The sequence below is a fragment of the Taudactylus pleione genome, unplaced genomic scaffold (genome assembly GCF_031769625.1).
Source record: "Taudactylus pleione unplaced genomic scaffold, aTauple2 ptg000066l, whole genome shotgun sequence".
NCBI classification, from domain to species: domain Eukaryota; kingdom Metazoa; phylum Chordata; class Amphibia; order Anura; family Myobatrachidae; genus Taudactylus; species Taudactylus pleione.
In genome coordinates, this window is record NW_028284468.1 from 18,222,776 (window position 1) to 18,245,183 (window position 22,408).

Consider the following 22,408-nt stretch of genomic DNA (forward strand, 5'->3'; position numbering starts at 1 on the left):
GTACTTAGATGATGTACTAAGTACACACACAGTGGCTTTAGACGCAGCACTGACACAGTGGAATGGTATCACGAGATGGTACTTGGATGATGCACCACGTACACCCACTGTGGCCTCAGACGCAGCACAGGAGAATGGTATCACGAGATGGTACTTGAATGATGAACTCAGGGCCTGATTCAGAAACGGTCACAAGCGCTGAGCACTCACAACCGGGTCGATGTTTGGGCATGCGCATGACGGAGCCGGCTTTGTTGTGCGCATGCGCGAGACCCAGCTAACGACGGGTGCTCCGTCACTCCGGGTCTCGCACCAAAGGGGGCGAGCTGTCGATGGTGAGTGACAGTTCGCCCCATTTGGTGGGTGGGCCGGGGGGTGGCCGGCCAAACGGAGGCGCTCCCAATGGAACGCTTGCCGTTTGGGGGCGGCCCCACTGACATCACAAGTTATGTCAGTGGAGAGCTTCCGGCTGTTAGAGACCCTACCACAAGGGTCTTGTCGCAAGCATGATGGTCGCGATGGTCAATCCACCAATAAGGCCTGTATGGTAGAGTGGCCAGAAGGAAGGCACTTCATAGTAAAAAGCACATGGCAGCCGGCCTGGAGTTTGCCAAAATGTACCTGAAGGACTCTCAGACCATGAGAAACATAATTCTCTGGTCTGATGAGACAAAGATTGAACTCTTTGGCGTGAATGCCAGGCGTTTTGTTTGGAGGAAACCAGGGACCGCTCATCGCCAGGCCAATACCTATAGTGAGGCATGGTGGTGGCAGCATCATGCTGTGGGGATGTTTTTCAGCGGCAGGAACTGGGAGATTAGTCAGGATAGAGGGAAGGATGAATGCAGCAATGTACAGAGACATCCTGGATTAAAACCTGTTTCAGAGCGCTCTTGACCTCAGACTGGGGCGGCGGTTCATCTTTCAGCAGGACAACGACCCTAAACACACAGCCAAGATATCAAAGGAGTGGCTTCAGGACAACTCTGTGAATGTCCTTGAGTGGCGCAGCCAGAGCCCAGACTTGAATCCGATTGAACATCTCTGGAGAGATCTGAAAATGGCTGTGTACCGACGCTTCCCATCCAACCTGATGGAGCTTGAGAGATGCTGCAAAGAGGAATGGGTGAAACTGACCAAAGATAGGTGTGCCAAGCTTGTTGCATCATATTCAAAAAGACTTGCGGCTGTAATTGCTGCCAAAGGTGCATCAACAAAGTATTGAGCAAAGGCTGTGAATACTTATGTACATGTGATTTGTTGTTTTTTTTTATTACATTTGCAAAAATCTCAAAAAAAAAAAACTTTTTACATGTTGTCATTATGGGGTATTGTGTGTAGAATTTTGAGGGCAAAAATGAATTCATTCCATTTTGAAATAAGGCTGCAACATAAAATGTGGAAAAAGTGAAGCGCTGTGAATACTTTCTGGATGCACTGTACATTGTTTTATTTGTTGACTGCCCACATGTGCCATGTTGGTCTGGTATATATTTGTACAGTATAAGGAAGACACCAATATTATATTTAGATTACTCAGGTACTTTATACTATTGGAATGCTTTCTCACTTCTCTCAATCCGAGAGTAGAGGCTGAATTTATCAAAACCATTTAAGTTCTTACTGCCTGCCAGAAAGGCCTCATACTACTTTGTACTCTAAACCATTAAAACTCTTGGCACCTGTCAAAACCACCCCCCTAATGCTGGTCTGTCTGAGCCATTCGGGCACACCTTAATATTCAGTTCTCCCATTTCGTCCAGTCCACACACTACTAAAAAAAAAGGAATGTGAGAATGACAGCAGAACTCATTCTCTGTATTAAGTTATATGACTCAGGGGGAGATGTATCAAGCCATGGAAAGATATAAAGTGGAGACATTTGCCCATAGCAACCAAACAGCTTCTAACTGTCATTTATCTAGTGCAGTCTATGAAGTGACAGAAGCTGATTGGTTGCATTTGGAAAATTCTCCACTATTTCTCTCTCCAAGCCTTGATACATCTCTCCCACAGAAGGGAAATCAGCAACATACATTTATTTTCAGTTAGCATACTAAAGTTATTATATTGCTACTGCTCAGATGTACACATCTATTTCTAAACTCACATGAAAAACTTGTTTTGTCCCTACTGTTATTGATTTAATTGATATGATGTCATGCATTTTCTGCATGCAGTCATTGATTACACACCCACATGTTTTTGAATGAACAAATTGGCAGGGAATCTGTCAGGGGGAGTAAAGGACACAGTTGCATTTTTGGCAACAAGGCTGGTTCTCTGTGCAGCTGTTGTTTTCATTAATCGTACTTTAAAAACTCCAATGATGGAAGAGGTAAATATAATAAGTTTTATAAATCTATGTTTGTCATGAGATGAGTGTATTGACTTCGGATATTAAATCCTTTGCAATTCTTTATTTTATGTTTTAACAATCTACTGAACTATTTCAGTGGTTATAGAGAGGCAGACAGATGTCCATTTTGTGATTTTTAAATTGACCATGAAGTTAAACAGCACATATTACAAGTAGAAAGTTATATTGTTTAGAGAATAAGAAAGCATTCCAGCATTTATAGGGCGTGCTGTTGTAGGAATTCTTCCCAGACCTCATGCTACACACATAATTCATTAATTCCATATTACTTCTACTGTATAGTTATTGTTTATTCACTGCTTTGCTCTATGTTTTGTCTCACCCAGCCAAACCGTGACGGCAGTTTTCCAGCACTTATGTCTAGTTTCTCTCATTTCCAAGTAACTTAAAATGTACATATTTTCTTTTTTCACTCATGGCTCTGCACTTTGCAAGCAAATATATATGTAGTATGTAGTAGTTTACTTTAGCAATATATATTGCTTTATATATATTTTTTACGAGTCCTGCAAAATGCATAAAATCGTGATCTGCAAGGGTACCAGTAGCTGTTGTGCCCGATGTTGCCACGCAACATCTAAAGACTGTGTTGGTAATCTATGATAAAGACATAGAACCCCCACTCACTATCGCACTCTAAAGCTAAATGCTCAGAGTAATTTTGTCTGAATAACTACACATCATGCCAGTTGCTCATACCAGTGCTTTAATAAATTAAAATATTTACAACAGTAAAACATTGGCAGCAATTTGAAAAATGAGTCAAGGAAAGACAGATTGAAAGACAGATATAACTGGATCTTCATGGTTTGTCACTACAAGAACACTCCGGAATTTATCAAACAACATCAAGATCTGCGATCGTCGCATGTTTTCGTTGTACATGATCTCTTCAAGATGATGTCGACCTCGGAAATAGTGTAGAAGCCTAAGTGAAAAGAAACAGGTATAAATATCTTTATCACTTGAACACTAAATAACCACAGCCTGGCTGCACAATTTAAGCACTCATGGGATCCAGTAACAATAAGGCACTGTTTCACTGTCTCTTGTCCTGTAGCAGTGAAATAATAACAATAATTTAAAAAAAAATCCATCAAAATATAACATGTATAATAAATCTGGCAAAACACTTATAAATAACATTTTGCATCCAGGTTAGTGTTTTATTTTGATGATACCAGTATTCAGTTTGTTGGAAAAACAGAAATGATTATTTGTTCATTAAATATTTTCCATAGATGGCAGTATTCATATAGAAAATGGAATGTTTTGACTAATACATCTTCAGAATGTTTGTCTTATAGAACAGATCTCTCTAAAGCACACTAGTCTCCTTTCAGTATTTCTACTGACAAAACTTAAACACCACGGCAGTGAGATGTTAAAGAACATAGGGTAAATTTAATATACAGATGTGTCCACATACATCATCCATGCACTACAAGTCGCGCCATACATAACATGGGAGCTCCATATGCCTCAGTAGTGCCCAGCATCTTTTGTGCAAATTTTTACCATCAAATGCGTCATATTCAAACAGTGATGTGAATAGCTAGCACAAGCAGCTTCTGCTGATTAAAATGATTAAATGCTGATTAAATTACTGTAACGTAGCGTTTCACATGCAGATACACCCGCAAACGCACACAGAATATAGGCAAGCTGCTTGTGCTATATATTCGCATTACTGTGTGAATAAGAAGCATTTGAAGGTAAAAAGTCGCACTAAGATGTTCAGTGCAACAGAGTCACACCACGACATGGCGCGATTAGAAGGGCTGTTTAACGTGCAAGGAGGCTAGATGTATGAGGACACATCTGTAGAGCGGTTTGTCAAACCCTTAGATCATCAGCAGCTTTGACCAATCGTTTTAACATGGCAACAGAAATGAATGCTAAGCCAGGCTTAATTAGCACTCATTCCTATTACTGTTTTAAATCTGCTGGTCAAACTCACCAATGATCTCTGTCTTTATCAAACTGGTGTATAGTAAATCTTCCCCATAGTGTAATTGCATATAAAATTGTATGTAGTATGTATTCTAGCACCCTGCACCTGTCACAACCCGTGCAGTTCCCCTTTCCTGCCTGGGGTGTCGCTATCTGCACTTGTGCTACTAGCACACTTTGGTCTGTATCTCAGCAGCTTGTTGCAACAGTTGAGTGTGCTAGAAGCACCAGAGCAGAGAGCGACACCCCAGGCAGGAAATGGAGATTTATGTGCTTACCTGTTAAAACCGTCTTTATGATTCCATATTGGACACAGGCTTTACTCTGTGTATAGGTTGGTGGGTTGAAGTCCGGGCATCACATAGTTAATACTTGTTCTCCACAATCCAGGCTCCCTCCTCCCCTATACCACGCTGAAGGGCCCTAAGAACCAAAAGACAAATTCCAAGGAGCCACCGGTGGTACAAATAGAGGCTGCACATGGAGGACGACCTACAGAAAAGCTCGAACATCAGGTAACAGCACAATCTGTCTCTCAAGTAGAACAGAAAGGGCTGACACCTGCACTTTAAGCGAAGCAAGGCAGAGGCCCAAACCAGCCCCGTCTGCAAAAAAGAGAGAGAACTTGAGAGAGCAAGTTGGAGATTCCTAGCCGAACACCAGTCAACGTAAGTCCTCCAAACCCAATGGTTAATTCTAGCCGAATAGGGCTTACGGGCATTGGGCATAGTGTTAATGACTGACCTAGAGAACCCCTTAGCTCTCAAGATGGATGTTTCAAGAGCCACCCAGTCAAAGCGAGACGGGCAAAATCTGGATGGAAGCACGGACCCCGAGAGAGATCTGGCCGCAGTGGAAGACGCAGAGGAGCGTCGATGGAGAGGCCCTGAAGATCTGCGTACCAAGCCCTTCACAGCCAGGTCATTTGGGATGAGAACTTCAACTTGCAGAGGACCCGCGGAATCAGAGAGACCCTGAAAAGTCTGCTGACATGGCACTGCCCCCCACCCCCGAAGATTTGCGTCGGTGGTGAGGAGGATCCAGTCCTGAATCCAAAAGGGGCATCCCCTGATCAGATGGGACCCCTGGAGCCACCACAAGAAGGAATGACGTACTTCCTGAGAGAGAACAATCATCTGAAACCTGAGCTGTAAATGAATCTCCAACTGGAGGCTAGGAATGAAACTGGGCATACTCCACCATGTTGAAGGTGGAGACCAGAGAGCCCAGAATCTGCATGCAAGAGTGTATTGACACTCAGTGATGATGCAGAAATAAACACATTTTGGTCTAAGTCCCAAACTTTGTCCACTGGGAGGCACACCCGCTGAACCCTGGAGTCCAGCAAGGCCCCTGAGATGGAGTCAGAGAGGATTTCTTCCAATTGATTACCCATCTGTGGGACTGGAAAAGGTCCACCATGACTTGTCTGTGTTTCTTGAGAACCTCCGGAGACTGGGCCAGGAGTAGCAAGTCACCCAGATAGGAAAATTTTCAGATTTCCCTGCGCTGAAGATGAGCCACCATAAAGTCCCCCGGCTCCATAGCTACTATAAATGGAGCGAAGAAAGTCCATTAGGACCTTTTAAATCCTCAAGTATCTGTTGAGAGACTTCAGGTTTCGGCCGATTCTCAACCTTCTATGCCAGAAAGACTGGAATAGAAGCCCGTGCGCCGCTGAGACAAGGGAACTGGAACAATGACCCTGGAGGCCAGTAGAGAGCGAATGGACTCCCTCAAGGCTCCTGCTTTCTCCTGATCCAAAGGAAGACCTTTGGAAAAAACTGGGTTGGAGGATGCTCCGGAAAGGTCAACACTTATCCATGGGAGACTACCCCTCTTACCCAGGCATCCTCCGTGGTCGCCTTTCAAATTTTGGAAAAAAGAAGTCGGCCTCCCACCCTGGTGTTACCCAGGTGGAGGCCCGCCCCGTCATGCAGCAGGCTTGTCGACTGGCTTGATAGTCAGGCGTCTGATAGACCAGGGTCCTTACATGCTGGCTTAGAACCTTTAGCGAAGGATCCTTGGGACCTAGAAAATGACAATCCCTTGGCTTTTCCCTACGGACAAAAGGAGCGAAAATTTGAAAATCGCGACCTAGGGGCTGCCCCAGAAGGGAGAAAGGCTGTCTTAGATGCCACCAACGTAGTCACTATTTTGTCCAACTCCAGTCCAAAGAGACTATCCCTTGAAAAGGGAAGAGCTTCAAGGGCCTTCTTAGCGATAACAACCTCACACCAGGAATGAAGCCAAAAGAGAGGCCGAAACCTTGGAAGTTAGTATATAGCCACTTCCCCAAGATAAGAAATCGCCTCACAAATATGCTCTATGAGAGACAAAAGCTCATTCCTGTTGGTACCTGAAGTGAGGCCATCCTCCAGGGCATCTGCCCAGTGACCTATGGCCTTAGCAACCCAGGCTGATGCGAGGGCCGGACGAGCTACCGCACCTGCAATAGAGTAAATAGAAGTTTCCAACATTCTATCTGTTGGATCCTTAAGGCATGCCATGTTAGGAAGAGGAAGATTTGTATTCTTGACCAGGTGGGCAACATGCGCATCTACTATGGAAGGAGAGTCCCATTTAGCCCGATCGGCAACCAGCAGAGGATAAAAGGAAGTAATGCATTTCGAGACCTGGAAGTGCCTATTAGGATGGGACCATTCCTCCGCCAAAAGGTCCTCAAGCTGTGCCGAAGAAGAAAACTCTGAAACTGCCTTCTTTTGATCTTTAAACACTGGAGCATTGGACATAAGGGCCGGTTCTGCATTCTTGTTTAGCAGTACTGATTTAACTACTTTGATCAAGGAAACGACGTCTCCCTGAGGATGGGAATCCTCCGGAATAGATGAGGACTGAACATCAGAGGCTACAGATAAGTTTTCCTCATGGTATGTGGAAACTTCAGAGTCTGAATCAATATCATACAGGGGTGTAGACCTGTCCATTCTAGTGGCCTTACACTTAGAATCGCGCTCCCTGTCCAGCGTCTGTTTGAAGATTCTGACACCTGCGCTAAACCCTGAACTGACTGTGTAAAGGACTGCATCCAAGGAGGCTCCATAGCAGAAGGCAGCAAGGGGTATGGCGTCACACTGGAGATCTGGGCCATGCCTGAAAGGACACCAGCAGGGGGAGTGGACCCAGGAGATGAGAGCCTATCAACTACCTGCAACATTACCAGCAATAGCGAGGAAACCAAGCAGGGTTTCCTGGCAGGTGAAGCTGAACGAACCTCCTGTAGTGGGGTTGTTAAACAACGAATACAGACACCATCGTGGTCCGGAATCTGTGAAGAGAAGACAGCAGCACAAGTCCTACAATTACGCAGCACAGAAGCACCCACCTCCCTGATAGATTTACCCCTCGAAGTCATAGTTCAGAAATCCATGGAGGTCCCAACACACCAGAGCCCGGAACTGTGATGTGCCAATAAAGGTAGAGAAATTAATGTTAATGCACCACAAATAGAAACATAAGTGGGGCTATGCAGAGACTGAGACTATGCAAAGTACATTAAACAGTCAAACACCCAGAAACATTCACTGCAGCAATAGAAAAAGGCAATAAGCGCTCAACAAACCAACCCCAAGAGGGGAGGAAGGAGCTGTATAGTATAACCTGACCGCTGAGGAACACAGGGAGACCAGGAGCCTGCACTCTCCTGAGACAAGCTGAACCAGCAGGAACTATGAAAATGGCTGCCCAGCGTCTGTGAAAGAGGGGAGAGAGGAGTGACCCTGGGACGGAATGCACCCAGGGGTGGGGGAGGAGCTAATGGGGAGAAGCTGCACCTGTCTGAATCTAGCATTTACACTGCCTCTGGGGTCATTTCAGCAGTTTCTCCAGACAGTAATGAAGCTGGCCCTGTACTTATAACAGTCAATTATAACAGTAGCTTATACTGTAACAGTCAATTTAATAAGGATACAGTTACCACTATCTACCAAACACTCATTAACCCTTACCTGCGTCCCTGAGTATTGTAAATTGATGGACTTCTGGACATTGCAGGACTAAAATACTGAAGCTATATTTGCATCGATTTTATTTTTATGAATTAAATACAGCTGTGCTAGGACTGTTGATTTTATATACATTTTAGCAACTGAATATCAATTTTATGTTTGCCAATTTAACATTATCAAGTTTACAAATTATTTCTAATAATTGTTTACATGATCTTATCCTTTATTCATTGGTATGATCTGTTATATTGAGTTTCACTACCTCAGTACACTTAGAACCATCAAGACATTCGATACACTAGTCTTTGTATATGAAATATGTATATGCGTATCCACACTGTATAATCACCCATGGATTGAGCACTCACTGGACTAACACGACTGAATGCTTAATGTTATTATTAGTTTGTAGATGTTAGTGGTGACCTCACCAGCAAGCAGTTCCCATTTTTTTTTACTAGACTGTTGATTGAGTGCACCTGTCCACTATTCTTTTAACGGGACCCCTGGGCAAATGGCCGCCTACACCGCAGTGCCCCGCTGCCCTGGTGGTCTAGTGGAGATGCGGAGAGGATCTAGGTCCCCACTGCCAGCACCGCCGTTGTGTCTCCCTAACCGGCATTGAAAAGCAGCGACAATAGGGCCCCCTGCAAGCAGGGAGCCACCTTACCTGTACCCTGGTGCGCCGGCTGTAGCTCCCTCCGTGGAGCTCCGGCCGAAGATGTTGACCCAGTCGCCAGCGCTGTGGCCGCCAGCGATGGAGTAATGGAGCGGCAGTGTGGGCGACAGGATGCCCAGCACTGATCACTCAGGAAAAAATAAATAAAAAATAAGTAAAAATTGAAGCTGTTTGCATAGCTTCACTCTGTGCCACAGCTGCAGGCACCAACAACAAACTGAAGTGTCTGTGGCTGGGTATAGGGGGGGAGGGAACCTGGGCTATGGAGAACAAGTATTAACTATATGGTGCCCGGACTTCAACCCACCAACCTATACACAGAGTAAAGCCTGTGTCCCCTATGGAGGAACTGCACGGGTTGTGACAGGTGCAGGGTACTAGAATGATACTGTCTGCATTCTAGAACTCTGTACCTGTCACAACCCGTGCAGTTCCTCTTTCCTGCCTGGGGTGTCGCTCTCTGCTCTGGTGCTACTAGCACACAATGGTCTGTATCTCAGCAGTTTGTTGCATCATCTGAGTGTGCTAGAAGCACCAGAGCAAGGAGTGACACCCCAGGCAGGAAAGAGGAACTGCACGTGTTGTGACCAGTGCAGGATGCTAGAATGAACTCCAACTATTGCTGTCATGTGATATGCAATATATTTAAGGGACTAAAGCCACCATTCCATATTTACATGGTATATGGTGTTGCAATGAATATTCTTGGAATGTTATTAATAAAACAAATATATATTGGATGTGTAAGAGTTACTTACCTATGATAACTCTTTTTCTTCAAGGTCCATAGGGTCCACAGCAACTACCTTGGGAATATGTGGTTTGGAGGAAACCAGGCCCAAACAGTCAATGCTTTCCGGCCCCAGGAAGCACCAGGTCCTCCCCCATATATACCCCACCTCCGGCCACAGGTCCTCAGCTTATAAACAAGCCCAATGGCAGGAGAAGGAAAGTGGAGAAGGAAGTGCACATTACACTAGAAACACTCCTACAAAATAAAAGGGAATCAGTGACAAGAAGGAGCAGATCCCACTGAAGCCAGGTGCGTCAGGGAGGGTGCCCTGTGGACCTCGAAGAAAAAAGTTATCAAAGGTAAGTCTACCATAACTCTTATTTTCTTCTTCAGGATCCATAGGGTCCACACAAACTACCTTGGGGATGTCCTAAAGCAGTTCCCTTAAGGGTGGGAACGTTCTTGAGCAGACAGGAGGATCTGCCGCCCAAAGGAAGCATCCTGGGAGGTAAAATTATCAAATGCATAGAATTTGACAAAGGTATGGACAGAAGACCAAGTGGCTGCCTTGCACAGCTGTTCAGCCGAGGCTCCATGTCTAACCACCCAAGAAGGTCCCACCCTGCTGGGAACAGAGAGATCAGCCTGCGTATAAACTTGAGAAATAGTCATACGCAGCCACCGAGCCGGAGTCTGCTTGTTAGCTGGCCAACCATGTTTGTGAAAGTAGCCATACAAAGCAAAAAGTACATCTGATTTCCTGATGGAGTTGGTATGATCCACGTAGATATGAAGGGCTCGAACCACATCCAATAAGGCTTCACCAGCAATAAGGCCTGAAGACTTGACAGCCGGTACAACAATTTCTTCATTTATATGAAAATGGGATACCGCCTTTGGAAGGTAGCCTGCCCATGTACGAAGGACAGCTCTATCCTGGTGGAAGATCAAATATGGGGGGGGCGACACGAAAGTACTGCCATATCAGAAACTCCACGAGCTGAGGAGATAGCAAGGAGAAAAAGTGTCTTCCCTGTCAACAACTTGGGGTCCACTGTATCCAAAGGTTCAAAGAGGGAAGCCTGTAGCGCTCTGAGAATGAAAAACAAATCCCACGGTGCCACCGGAGGAACAAAAGGTGGTTGCAGATTGAGAACACCTTGCAAAAACATTCTAACATCCGGCAAGGGAGCGATTCTACGTTGAAACCAAACTGACAGCACAGAAACCTGTACTCTCAATGTAGCCAGGCGGAGACCAAGGTCTAATTCAGCCTGGAGAAGAGCCAGAACTCAGGACAACTTTTCTGTGGGAACACCATAGAAAAAAGGAATGAAAAATCCTGTAATAGATGCAGGCAGAAGAAGGCTTTCCTGCCCCAAGCATCGTATGAATAACAGAGCTGGTAAACCCTTTGGCTCTTAAGATGGAAGACTCAAGAGCCAAGCCGTCAAAGACACACGAGGTAGCAGGTCCGGCTATAGAGGAAGTGTGAGTAGAGTGTCTATGGAAAGACACATCAGGTTGGTGAACCAATGGCGCCTGGGCCAAGCCGGAGCTAGTAGAATCACCCTGCCGCCCCCTTGTTTGAATTTTCTGAGAATTCTTGGCAGAAGAGAGATTGGAGTTAACAGGTAAGCTAACCTGTAATCCCACCCCACCGCCAGCGCATCCATGAAAGCGGCTGAGGGGTCTCTTGTCCTGGACCCATACCTGGGGACCTTGTAATTGTGCCGTGAGGCCATGAGATCCACATCTGGTAGTCCCAACTTGTCCACTAGGAGCTGGAAGACATCCAGGTGGAGAGCCCATTTTCCGGCATGTATGTCCTAATGACTGAGGAAGTCTGCTTCCCAGTTGTGGACTCCTGGGATGAATATTGCCGAAATATGACATTCTGCCCAAGTCAGAATGCTTGCCACTTCCTTCATGGCTGCCCGACTTCGTGTGCCACCCTGATGGTTGAGGTAGGCCACCGTGGTCGCATTGTCGGACTGGATCTGGACAGGTCTGCCCTGAAGGAGATCTTGTCCTAGAACCAGCACCCTGTATACTGCCCGGAGTTCCAAGATATTTATGGGCAGGTGACTTTCCTGAGATGTCCATCTTCCCCAGAAAGTGCGATAACTTGTCACCATGCCCCATCCTCGAAGACTGGCGTCCGTGGTGAGGAGTACCCACCTTGGGATCCACAGAGGGCGACCTTTGTTCAGATGAGCAGTCTGAAGCCACCAGGACTGGGAGAGGTGAACCTCGGCGGAGAGGATTGTCTGAGACTTTATCCTTGGAAACTGACCACTTCATCGACACAGAATCAATAGCTTCAAGGGCCTGGAGTGGAACTGGACGTATTCCACCATGTCGAAGGTGGAAATCATGGTTCCCAGGACCTGCGTTGCTGAGTGGACCGATACTCTTTGATTGTGAAACAATTTGCACAACCACAAATGTGAGCTGAAATCTTTTCTACTGGCAAAAAGGTCCTCTGCGTCTGAGAAACCAGGAGCACTCTCAGATGGATCATCCGCTGAGTTGGAAAAAGTGATGACTTTTTCCAATTGATAATCCAGCCATGTTCATTTAGGCAGGCCACTGTCAGCTGGAGATGATGATGTAAAACATCCTGAGATTGTGCCAATATCAGGAGGTCATCCAAGTATGGTAGTATTCTGACTCCTTGTCGTCTGAGATGAGCCGTCATGACCACCATTATCTTGGTAAAAACTCAAAGAGCTGTGGACAGACCAAAGGGTAGAGCCTGAAATTGGTAATGTTGCTGATGAACAGCAAATCGTAGAAACCTTTGATGGGCTAGTGCTATAGGCTCCTGTATGTCCAGGGAAACCATAAAATCCCCAGCACAAATGACCATAGGGTTTCCATACAGAATTTGGGTACATTAATAAATTTGTTGAAATGCTTTAGATTTAGGCTAGGGCGATGAGACCCATTCGGTTTTTGAATCAAGAACAAATCTGAATAATATCCGCTTTTCCTGTTGAGCCAAGGGAACCGGAATGATTACCCCTGAATTTAGCAGAGTCTGAATGGCTTCTTGGAGGGCCAGGGCCTTGACAGAGTCTCAAAAAATATGGGGATAGGGGAAACAGGAATAGTGGGTTGCACCAATACTTTTATATTTGTAGTATCACCCTCATAATAATATATACTCCTCTATAGTAGGTATAATTTTTTCATTGAGGGGCAGCTAAATACAGGGCATTAAATATCACGAGAGATGAGTTTGAAAAAGAAAGACAAACCCAGGGAAGACATCTTTCCCGTGATTACTGAATGCTCAAATGTCAGTAGGGTCGTTAAGAGTACTTCAAAAAAATTCTGGACCCTTATTTAATCTGATAAAAGTATTCCTTCCTTAAAAAATTCTCACTTTTTACCCGGTTTTAAAAGGGGTAAGAATTTGAGGGACCAGTTGGTCAAAAATGATGTAACAGATAAACCAGAAAACTCCTAACACTTTCTCTCCAGGAAACCTGGTTCGTACCGATGCACTGGGTGCATGACGTGCCGTTACTTGGAAGTTGGAGCATTTTTTACCCATCCCCATTTGGCCACTAAAGTTCCTATTAAACACGTATTGATGTATTCTAGTAAATATGTTATCTACTTGATCAAATGCCCATGCGGCCTTGCCTACGTGGGTAAGACGATCTGCCCCTTCAAGGAAATAGCAGCACAACATAGATCTTCAATTAGACTAGCACTGGAGAGGAAAGTTAAGCAGGGTATCCACTAAGCGATATACAAACGACAGCACGATTGCGACATTGCAATCGTGCTGTCGTTTGTATAGCTAGTTATGTGCTAGGACTGAACGTTCACTCGTTCAGTCCCGGCACATCCCTCATCCCCGCACATGCAGAACCTGACGAGATCATCAGGTTGACCTGCATGTACGGGCGATGTCGTAAGCGACCCGCGGGCATGCGCATCGCGGGTCGCTTCCGTCCAAAACATTCCCGATGCATGCACGATTTGCAAGCGATAGCACAATAATGACATCGTTATCGTGCAATTGCTTGTTTCAATCGCTTAGTGGATACCCTGCTTTAGTGACCAACCCGTCGCCAGACATTTTGTAGCAGCAAGACATAGCCTGGTGATGCTCAAATACAAACTCATTGACCATGTACCACTATTTTTCAGAGGTGGGGATAGAGCAAAAAGTTTATTACGGTTAGAATCATCTTGGATTCACCGCCTAAATAGTGTATCCCCAGGGGGCCTAAACGAGCAACTAAATTTGGCCTGTTTTCTATAAATCTCGATATTAATATAATTACCTTTATGTCCTCTATCTTCAGTTATATCATGACTGCCTCTACCAACATGCTTTTGTATGACCTGCTAAAGTTTTTTGTCATCTGTTGTTACATTCCTATCTAATGCCGCAAATGAGACATTGTCTAAGTATCACTTCTTTGTTTTGCTAGTGTATGTTGTCATGGTGATGGGCTAATTCACTAACATTCTTTCCAGTGTGTGGTCACCTGATCTGGCGTGCGAGATCATGCCGCACGACGCCGGAGGGGAGGGATGCACACCTGCCTGCAGCCGCACTCGGGGGGGTGTTTAAAGTATTTAAGGTGAGTTTTAATTGTACTATGTTAGCTTGAAGAAACATTGCACATTATTTATACTGCTGCTGTGAAGTCCGTGGAGTGCTACTCCTAAAACACACACACACAGATCCAATGGTTCGGCACTACAAATATAGCAGCACTGTTGCCCCCGTGCCCTCCGCAAAAATTAGATACATAAAACAAGAAAAAAAGACAGCGGCACTGAGGGTCTTGATTGAATGAAATATAATGTCACCAACGTTTCAGGGCTGTGTCGCCCTTTTGTCAAGGTAAAACAAACAGCAGTTGTAACAACTGTTGTTCGTTTTACCTTAACAAAAGGGCGACACAGCCCTGAAACGTTGGTGACATTATATTTCATTCATTGAAGACCCTCAGTGCCGCTGTCTTTTTTCTTGTGTATATATATATATATATATATATATATATATATATATATATATAAAGCGCTATAGTCTATACATATTAAATATATGTGAAGTTAAATATATGTGAAGTGACTAACCCAAATAATTAATCACAATAATAAGTGCCATAAATATTAGTGTGTGTCATAAAAAATAATCAATTTTATTATGTGTGTAATTTATTAAAACCTCCATTTTTTAATAAGTGTAAATCAAAACAAATAAATAAATGTGCTTCCAAAATTAAAGTGTGTAATCCATAAAGTGAACCATTCCAAGTGTATTAAATAATATATTATAATAAATCTCTTAGCATAGTGTATATTCCAAGAGAATGTAATACAAATTATACTACATATGTGAACCTATACACTCACACATTATCACATATATATATATATATATATATATACACACACACACACGCGTGGCGGCCAAAATTGGACACTTTTTGAAATTTTAATGTTTTTCAACCTCGAATGCTTATATAAACTGTTACTCTTCACGCAGTGCTATGATTCATATATCAAATGAAAGGAAATTTAATGCTGAATTCAACACAATAAACAGAGGTCAAATATTTGCATTACAAGGGAAGTTATGCAGTGAAATCAACACTTAGGACAGTAACATCATAAGTACACAGGGATTTTCACCCTATCAGTATTTCGTTGGGTATCCTTTATTTTTCAAGACAGCAGCACAGCGATGTGTCATTGAGTCAACCAATGTTTGGAGCTCTTCCTTCTTTTTTATGTGGTGCCATGAGACAATTATAGCCTCAATTAATTGTCTTTTATTGGATGGACGCCTCAGATGTACCAGTTTTTTTCAAATAGAACCACAAATGTTCTATGGGGTTCAGGTCTGGGCTGTTTCCTGGCCATCCCAGCACCTGTATGTCATTCTCCGTGAACCCCTTTTTGCATGTCCGTGCAGTGTGGCAGGGAGCTGAATCTTGCTGGAAAAAAAAAATGGGGCATTATCAGGAAAAAGATCCCTGATAGAAGGTAGAAGTTTTGGTTGTAGGATGGTGTCAATGTACTTTCTGCTGTTCAGTGTGCCATCTATGACATAAAGGCGGCCTACAGCATCTGCTGTCATACATGCCCAGATCATAACACTTGTAGGATTCTTTGTTGTCGCTTGAATAAAATCTGGATGCACCTCTTCTTCGATGCGACGTCTCACACATTTTCTCCCATCACTACCAAATATCGATATCTTAGTTTCGTCACTCCATATCACTTGTTTCCACTGACCTTCTGTCCATGCAATGTGTTCTTTTGCCACCTGTATTCGTTTCTGCTGCTGCTTTTTATTCAGCAATGGCTTTTTTCGGGGAATCCTACCTTTTAGGCCAACCTCCGTTTGTCTTCTCCGTTCCGTTCTTGCACTGACAAAAACACCAGTTGCACTCAGTTCACTCCTAATTGCCGCAGATGACATCCATCTGTCCCTGATGCAAATTCGTTTTATTCTCCTATCAACAGCTGTTGTGCACTTTTTCAGACCATTTCCTTCTTTGTTTTGTATAGATTGTGTTTCCTGATAGCGTAAACAAAACTTTCGTACTCCTGATGATGTCACAATTTCTCTCGCAATTGCTGCATACGAAAGACCATTTTCACTTAGCACCACAATACTGGATCACGTCGCTGTGCTGCGGTCTTGAAAAATTAAGGATACCCAATGAAATACTGATAGGACAGTAACATCATAAGTGCACAGGGATTTTCACCCTAAGAGGGGTATTCAATATGGGAACGAAAAGTCTGTGCTGGACTTTTCGCACCACATCGGAGATTTTTCAGGAATAAAGTATCGGGCGCTCGCCCGCTTTATCCCCGTATTCAATATAAAATCTACGAAAACGGGACCTGGCGAAGTGGGATTTGCGATAAACTACGAAATTTTCCTTGAAAAAATTGTAGGACCCCCCTAAAGTTGTAAAAACACGGGGGATCACTATGGGTACCCCCGTTTTAGCCTGCAAATGAAAGTCAGGGATTTAAATAGCCGCAGCAGGTGTTTTTTCCCGACATTGAAGAAGTGTTGCAGAAGAGCACTTAGGTTATTTTTTTCATTTTTTTAAGTGGTCCCATCAAATTTGGGGTACATGAAAATGGGTACTAGCATATTTTTATGTTCCTAAAATAAGTTTTTTTAAATTCTGCAACTATGCACCTGCCGCTAATAGTCTATTCTAGAATACACCTGCCGCATACTTGCAGAATAGCCCTGAACGTATTTCCCTATTTTTAAACACTTTTTTCCCATTTTTTTGGGGTGTCGCTATTTTTTTTTATATTTTTTTTTTTTACAGTTCTTTTAAAATGTCATTCCCAGGGGTGCAGGCTATTTTTTTTAAGCCTGCACCCCTAAACCCCAATTCTGCACTTTTTTTCGCCACCTATTCAGTGGTGAAAAGTTATCCCCGTTTTTTTTCAAAGACTTTTCGAACCTGTGAAAAGTCTTTGAAATTGAATACAGTGTAAAACTAAAACCTGCTATAATGACGTCATAGGTGCGATATTAACGCAAAAACGGAGTTTCCGCTCCATATTGAATTCACCTATAAGTGTTGTTTTCACTGCATAACTTCCCTTGTAATGCAAATATTTGACCTCTGTTTATTGTGTCTAATTCAGCATTAAATTTCCTTTCATTTGATATATGAATCAGTGCACTGCGTGAAGTGAAACAGTTTTTATAAGCATTCGAAGTTGATAAACATTCAAGTTTCAAAATGTGTCCGCAATTTTGGCCACCAGTGTGTGTGTGTGTGTGTATTTTATAACAATAATACTTCGATTAGGTGGCCATATAGCAGAATGTTTCATATTTACAATGTATTTATGATCGTATCATCCAATGATGAATTAAATATAAGTATATTAATAATAATATGAACCAGTATATCATACATACATACATCCACTTATGCATAAATACATAAAGACACATAAGTATATGCTTTTTAACACTGTCAATATTCACTTTGCCAGACAAAACTCAATATAAACCTTCCCTAATCATTGATACATATTCATAATCATAAGTTGCAAGAAACATTATTCATAAAATATCTAGCAAATAGATTTTATAGATGTATCTTCAGAATAATTAGCCTTATTGATTTTAGTTAAATGGGAACATTAAATAGTTTATGCTCTCATTCATACCCTTAGGGTTTATACTATCCATAAGAAAAATCAATTTTGCTTCTTTTCTCAAAAGTTCATGTACCAAATCACCTCCTCTAAGGCCAAGTTGAACTTTTTCAATCCTCCACTTTATCCCCTATGATGTTGCAGGAAGTGTCTAGCCCAGAGGTTGCCAAACGCAGTCCTCAAGGCTCCCCTACAGTTCAGGTTTTAGAGATATCCATGGTTAAGCACAGGTGGTTATATCAAATTGACTTTGGTACTAATTAAATCACCTGTGCTCAAACATGGATATCTCTAAAACCTGAACTGTTGGGGAGCCTTGAGGACCGTGATTGGGAACCTCTGGTCTAGCCACACTAAATAGAGTTTTCATTCTTTCCGTATCTCTCTTGGCATTATTGATGTTATAGACATGCCCTTGTCTTAAGTTGCCGTTTGGTCATCCCTATATATAGTTTCTGACACGGGCATACTAGGCAGTATATCACACCATGTGTGGAACAATTGATAAAGTCTCTAATTTGCCATCTCTTTCCAAATTTATCCTCAAAGCTTTCTTTTTTGATAATCAGGGAGCAGGCTCTACAACGTCCACATTTATGCGTGCTTTTTATCTTGGATGTTCTCTTATTATTCTGTCTCAAAAAATGGCTGTGTGTTAGATGGTCTCTCAAATTCTTTGATCTTCTTCAGCTCACCTGTACGTTATTTTATATTTTCTGTGCCAGATCATCATCTGTTTGTAATACTTGGCAAAATTTTTGTAAAGCTCCTTTTCTCTCTCTCCACTGATTACAGAACGTTCTTATGAATCTGATGGGCTGGGGTTCCTGAGATATAGATCTTTTCTTGGGAAAGATGAAGAATTCTCTTCTAGTTTTTTTAGCTTCTCGATAAGCCTTCTTTTATGATGGTATTACTGTATCCTCTTGTTTTTAATCTCTCTCCCAGCTCCTTGGCTCTTTTGTCAAATACTCTCTCTTCAGTTTCACCTCATTCTCTCAAGTATTCTCCTTTTGGTACACTTTTCTTTGTGGCTGGAGTGTGAGCTTTGTTGGTGCAAAATACTATTAGTGGCAGTTTTTTTTCCTGTATACATCTGTTGTTAATCTACCATCTTCATTAATGTGTATGGTTAGATCCAAAAATTTTTATTTTTATAGGATCTATCTCAGTTGTCAACTTGAGATTCAGGGTGTTATTAAGTTTTTCCATGAACTCTTCCAAAGTTTGTTGTTCTCCTTCCCATACAATGAGGACGTCATCTAAATATCGCAGCCACAATAGTACTTTATCCGTATATCTCACATTTTCTGCAGTAAATACCACCTCATGTTCCCACCACCCTAAAAATAGGTTCACATATGTGGGGGCACACGTAGTTCCCATTGCAGTTCCCAGCACTTGCAGGTAGCCGTTTTCATTATAGGTGAAATTATTTTTTGTGAGAATGAAGTAATAGCACTAGGAGGAACCACTTAGTTCACTCTCCCTTTCCATATCGAGAAAATATTTTACTGCCTTCAATCCATGCTCATGATTTATGCTTGTATACAAGCTTTCTATATCACGTGGCCAAGATAGTTTGATGTCCAACATTGATATTCTCAACTTTCCTCAGAACATCCAAGGTATCCCTAAGATATGATGGTAATTGAGTAACATATTTCCTAAGATGTTTGTCTATAAAGTTACTCGCTTTCTCTCCCAAACTATCAATTCCAGACACTATCGGTCTTCCAGGGGGTACTTTTTCATTTTTGTGTATTTTAGAGAGTCTGAATGGCCTCCTGGAGGGCCAGGGCCTTGACAGAGTTTGATGGGGAATTTGTGCAAAAATACTTCTGGGGAGGATGTCGCTGGAAGTGATTGCATATCCCTGAGAGAACACTTCTCTGACCCAGGTATCTGTTGTTACTTGATGCCAGGTGTCGCAAAACTGAAGAAGTTGGCCTCCCACTCTGAGGTCCCCCAGGGGGAGGCCCGTCCTATCAGGCTGCAGGTTTGTTATCTGGCTTGGCAGCTGGATGTCTGACTGACCATGACTTCTTCCCTTGTTGTGGCTTGGTAGTCCTGCAGGAATTCAACTGCCTGGAAAAGGACTGTCCCTTTGCCTTTCCTGAGGGCAAAAGGACCGAAAGGAAAATTGCCTCTTGTAAGTGGATGTTGATGGCAACCCAGCAGATTTTGAAGCTGTCACCGTAGCCACTATCATATCCAATTCTGGACCAAACAATTTTTTACCAGAAAAAGGCAGGGATTCCAGAGTTTTCTTGAAACCCACATCTGCCTTCCAGGACCCTAACCAGAGGGCTCTACATGCAACAACCAAGGTTGCCGATGCCCTAGATGCCATAAATTCCTGTGTCCATTGTCGCATCCTCTACGTAAGATGCTGCCTCTCGCATAAGAGATAGTTGTTCTCTCGTAGCCTCTGGCATAGTCTCTTCCAATGCTGCCGTCCACTCTTCCATGGCCTTGGCTACCTAGGCTGCCGCCAGAGCCGGAAGCGCAATTGCACCAGATAAAGAGAAAACGAATTTGAAACAGGTTTTCTAATCTTTTATCAGTAGCATCCTTAGGAGAGGATGCAGACGGATTGGGCAACGTGGAACTCTTAATTAAATGAGTCACATGAGCAGCCACTGTAGGATGGACTTCCCACTTATCACATTCAATTGCAGGAAACGGATATAAAGAGGATAACTTCTTCGTAGCATGGAATGGTCTATCCGGAATACTCCATGCCTCAGCCATTAGTTCCGAAAGCTGTTCAGACTGAGGGAACTCATCTTTAATCACCTTCTGTCTAAAGAGCGGAGCTTTAGAACTAGGAGGTGCCTTTTCATCCTCTAACTTTAATATGGATTTGACCGCTCTCACCAGAGAGGGAACATCCACAGAGGCATGATGATCCTCCTCCTCAGATACAGATTCCAAGGAGGAACCATGTGCAACATCAGATTCATCTGATGATGCGTCTGAGTCTAAAGGCTGGGCGGAATGATGGGATGACCTCTTCCGTCCCTGGACCCTGATGGTAACCAGTCTATCTGCTCTAGGTTGTAGAATGGCAGACTGTTGAACTATACTTTGTGAAGAATGAGCATAAGCATCCAACCAGGATGGATGCATAGGGGGTACACATATAGCAGGTTGCAGCTGCTGTGGAAATCCCATAGTAGGAGGCAGTATAGGTGCAGCCAAACGGTCCACTAAATGCGTCATAATCTGTGACAAAGAGGACACCCATGGTGGCTCTTGCGCAGAAGCCAGTACACTGTATTGGTGTGATGGAACTTTACAACGAGCACACAAACCATCCTGCATGAAATCCTGAGGTGACAGGCCTGCCAGACAGGATTTACATGACACCAGCACCGGGGCCTCAGCCTCATGTTTCTTTTTGGCCTTAGACATATAAGGTGCAAAGATACAAAGTAATGCAAATGCGACTTTTTTTTCTTGGTTTCACAAAGATCATAAAACAAGCCCCGACACCTGTATAGAGGGAGGAGAAAAGCAGTGATAGAAATAACTGACAGTTTTCAAAAAAGGCAGTATAACAAACACAGCAGCACTAGCACAAAGTCACATACAACGCAGATACAACTTTTAGTGGCAATGGGCTCTGAATCAACTACTCAAAACACTAACAGTGTTGATTGATAGGATATAGAGCGTTATATACCTGTCCCCTGGGGGAGAGGTATACAGAGAGTTCCCAACACCTCCTGAGACCAAACCTCTTTCACAGAGCAATGAAAAGTGGTCAGTGAGTGTCTCATATACAGAGGTGGGAAAAACTTCCATAGCCTGGCGTCTGAATCGGGGTGGGACTGCTGGGGTGAGAGCTTACCTCCCCTATGCTGCACAACCAAACAGGAATGCTGACCTCACAGCAACAGAATGCGTCTGCAGCTCGTCCCCAGCGTCAGACAATATGGCCCCGGTGATCTAGTTTGGAAGCGGACAGAACCGGGTCCTCACTGCAGCAGCTTCCAATACGTCTCCCACGCCGGAAGCAAGGACTGCCTCACTCAGTTCCCCATAAACGAGGAACCGCTTACCTGACTTCCCAGTGCTCCGGTTGCAGTCCAGGCCGCGGCATCGCGGCTAGCAAGCTTTGCCGTGACCCTTCCGAAATCACCAGACCACACAGGTTACTGGTGTTGTGGCGCCGGTGGGGGTAGATGGTGTCATAGCCCAGGTGTCTTAATAAGACACCCTGCTGCAAAACTCATAAAAAAAAAAATAAATCAAAATTTAAAAAAAAGCTTGGGACTGCCTAAACAGTCCCGCCTGTTATAATGGTGCATCTCCTGCCGCACCAAACGAAAACTGAGGACCTGTGGCCGGAGGCAGGGTATATATCGTGGAGGACCCGGTGCATTCTGGGACCGGAAAGCGTTGACTGTTTGGTGCCTGGTTTCCTCCAAACCACATATTTCCTAGGTAGTTCCTGTGGACCCTATGGATCCTGAAGAAGACCATGATAAAATCAGCAACACATT

General features: G+C 43.6%; 1 protein-coding gene across 3 annotated transcripts in view; it reads right to left on the bottom strand.

Annotated features, from left to right (window-relative positions):
- Window positions 1–3,065: 3,065 nt before the first annotated feature.
- Window positions 3,066–22,408, bottom strand: part of NPRL3 (NPR3 like, GATOR1 complex subunit) — a 106,166-nt gene continuing 86,823 nt past the window's right edge. For all 3 annotated transcript variants that reach the window (XM_088466724.1, XM_088466723.1, XM_088466726.1), the window contains one exon: window positions 3,066–3,308. In XM_088466724.1, the coding sequence (XP_088322850.1) occupies window positions 3,143–3,308 (166 nt within the window). In that variant the 3' untranslated portion in view covers window positions 3,066–3,142. The remainder of the gene's footprint in view (window positions 3,309–22,408) is intronic.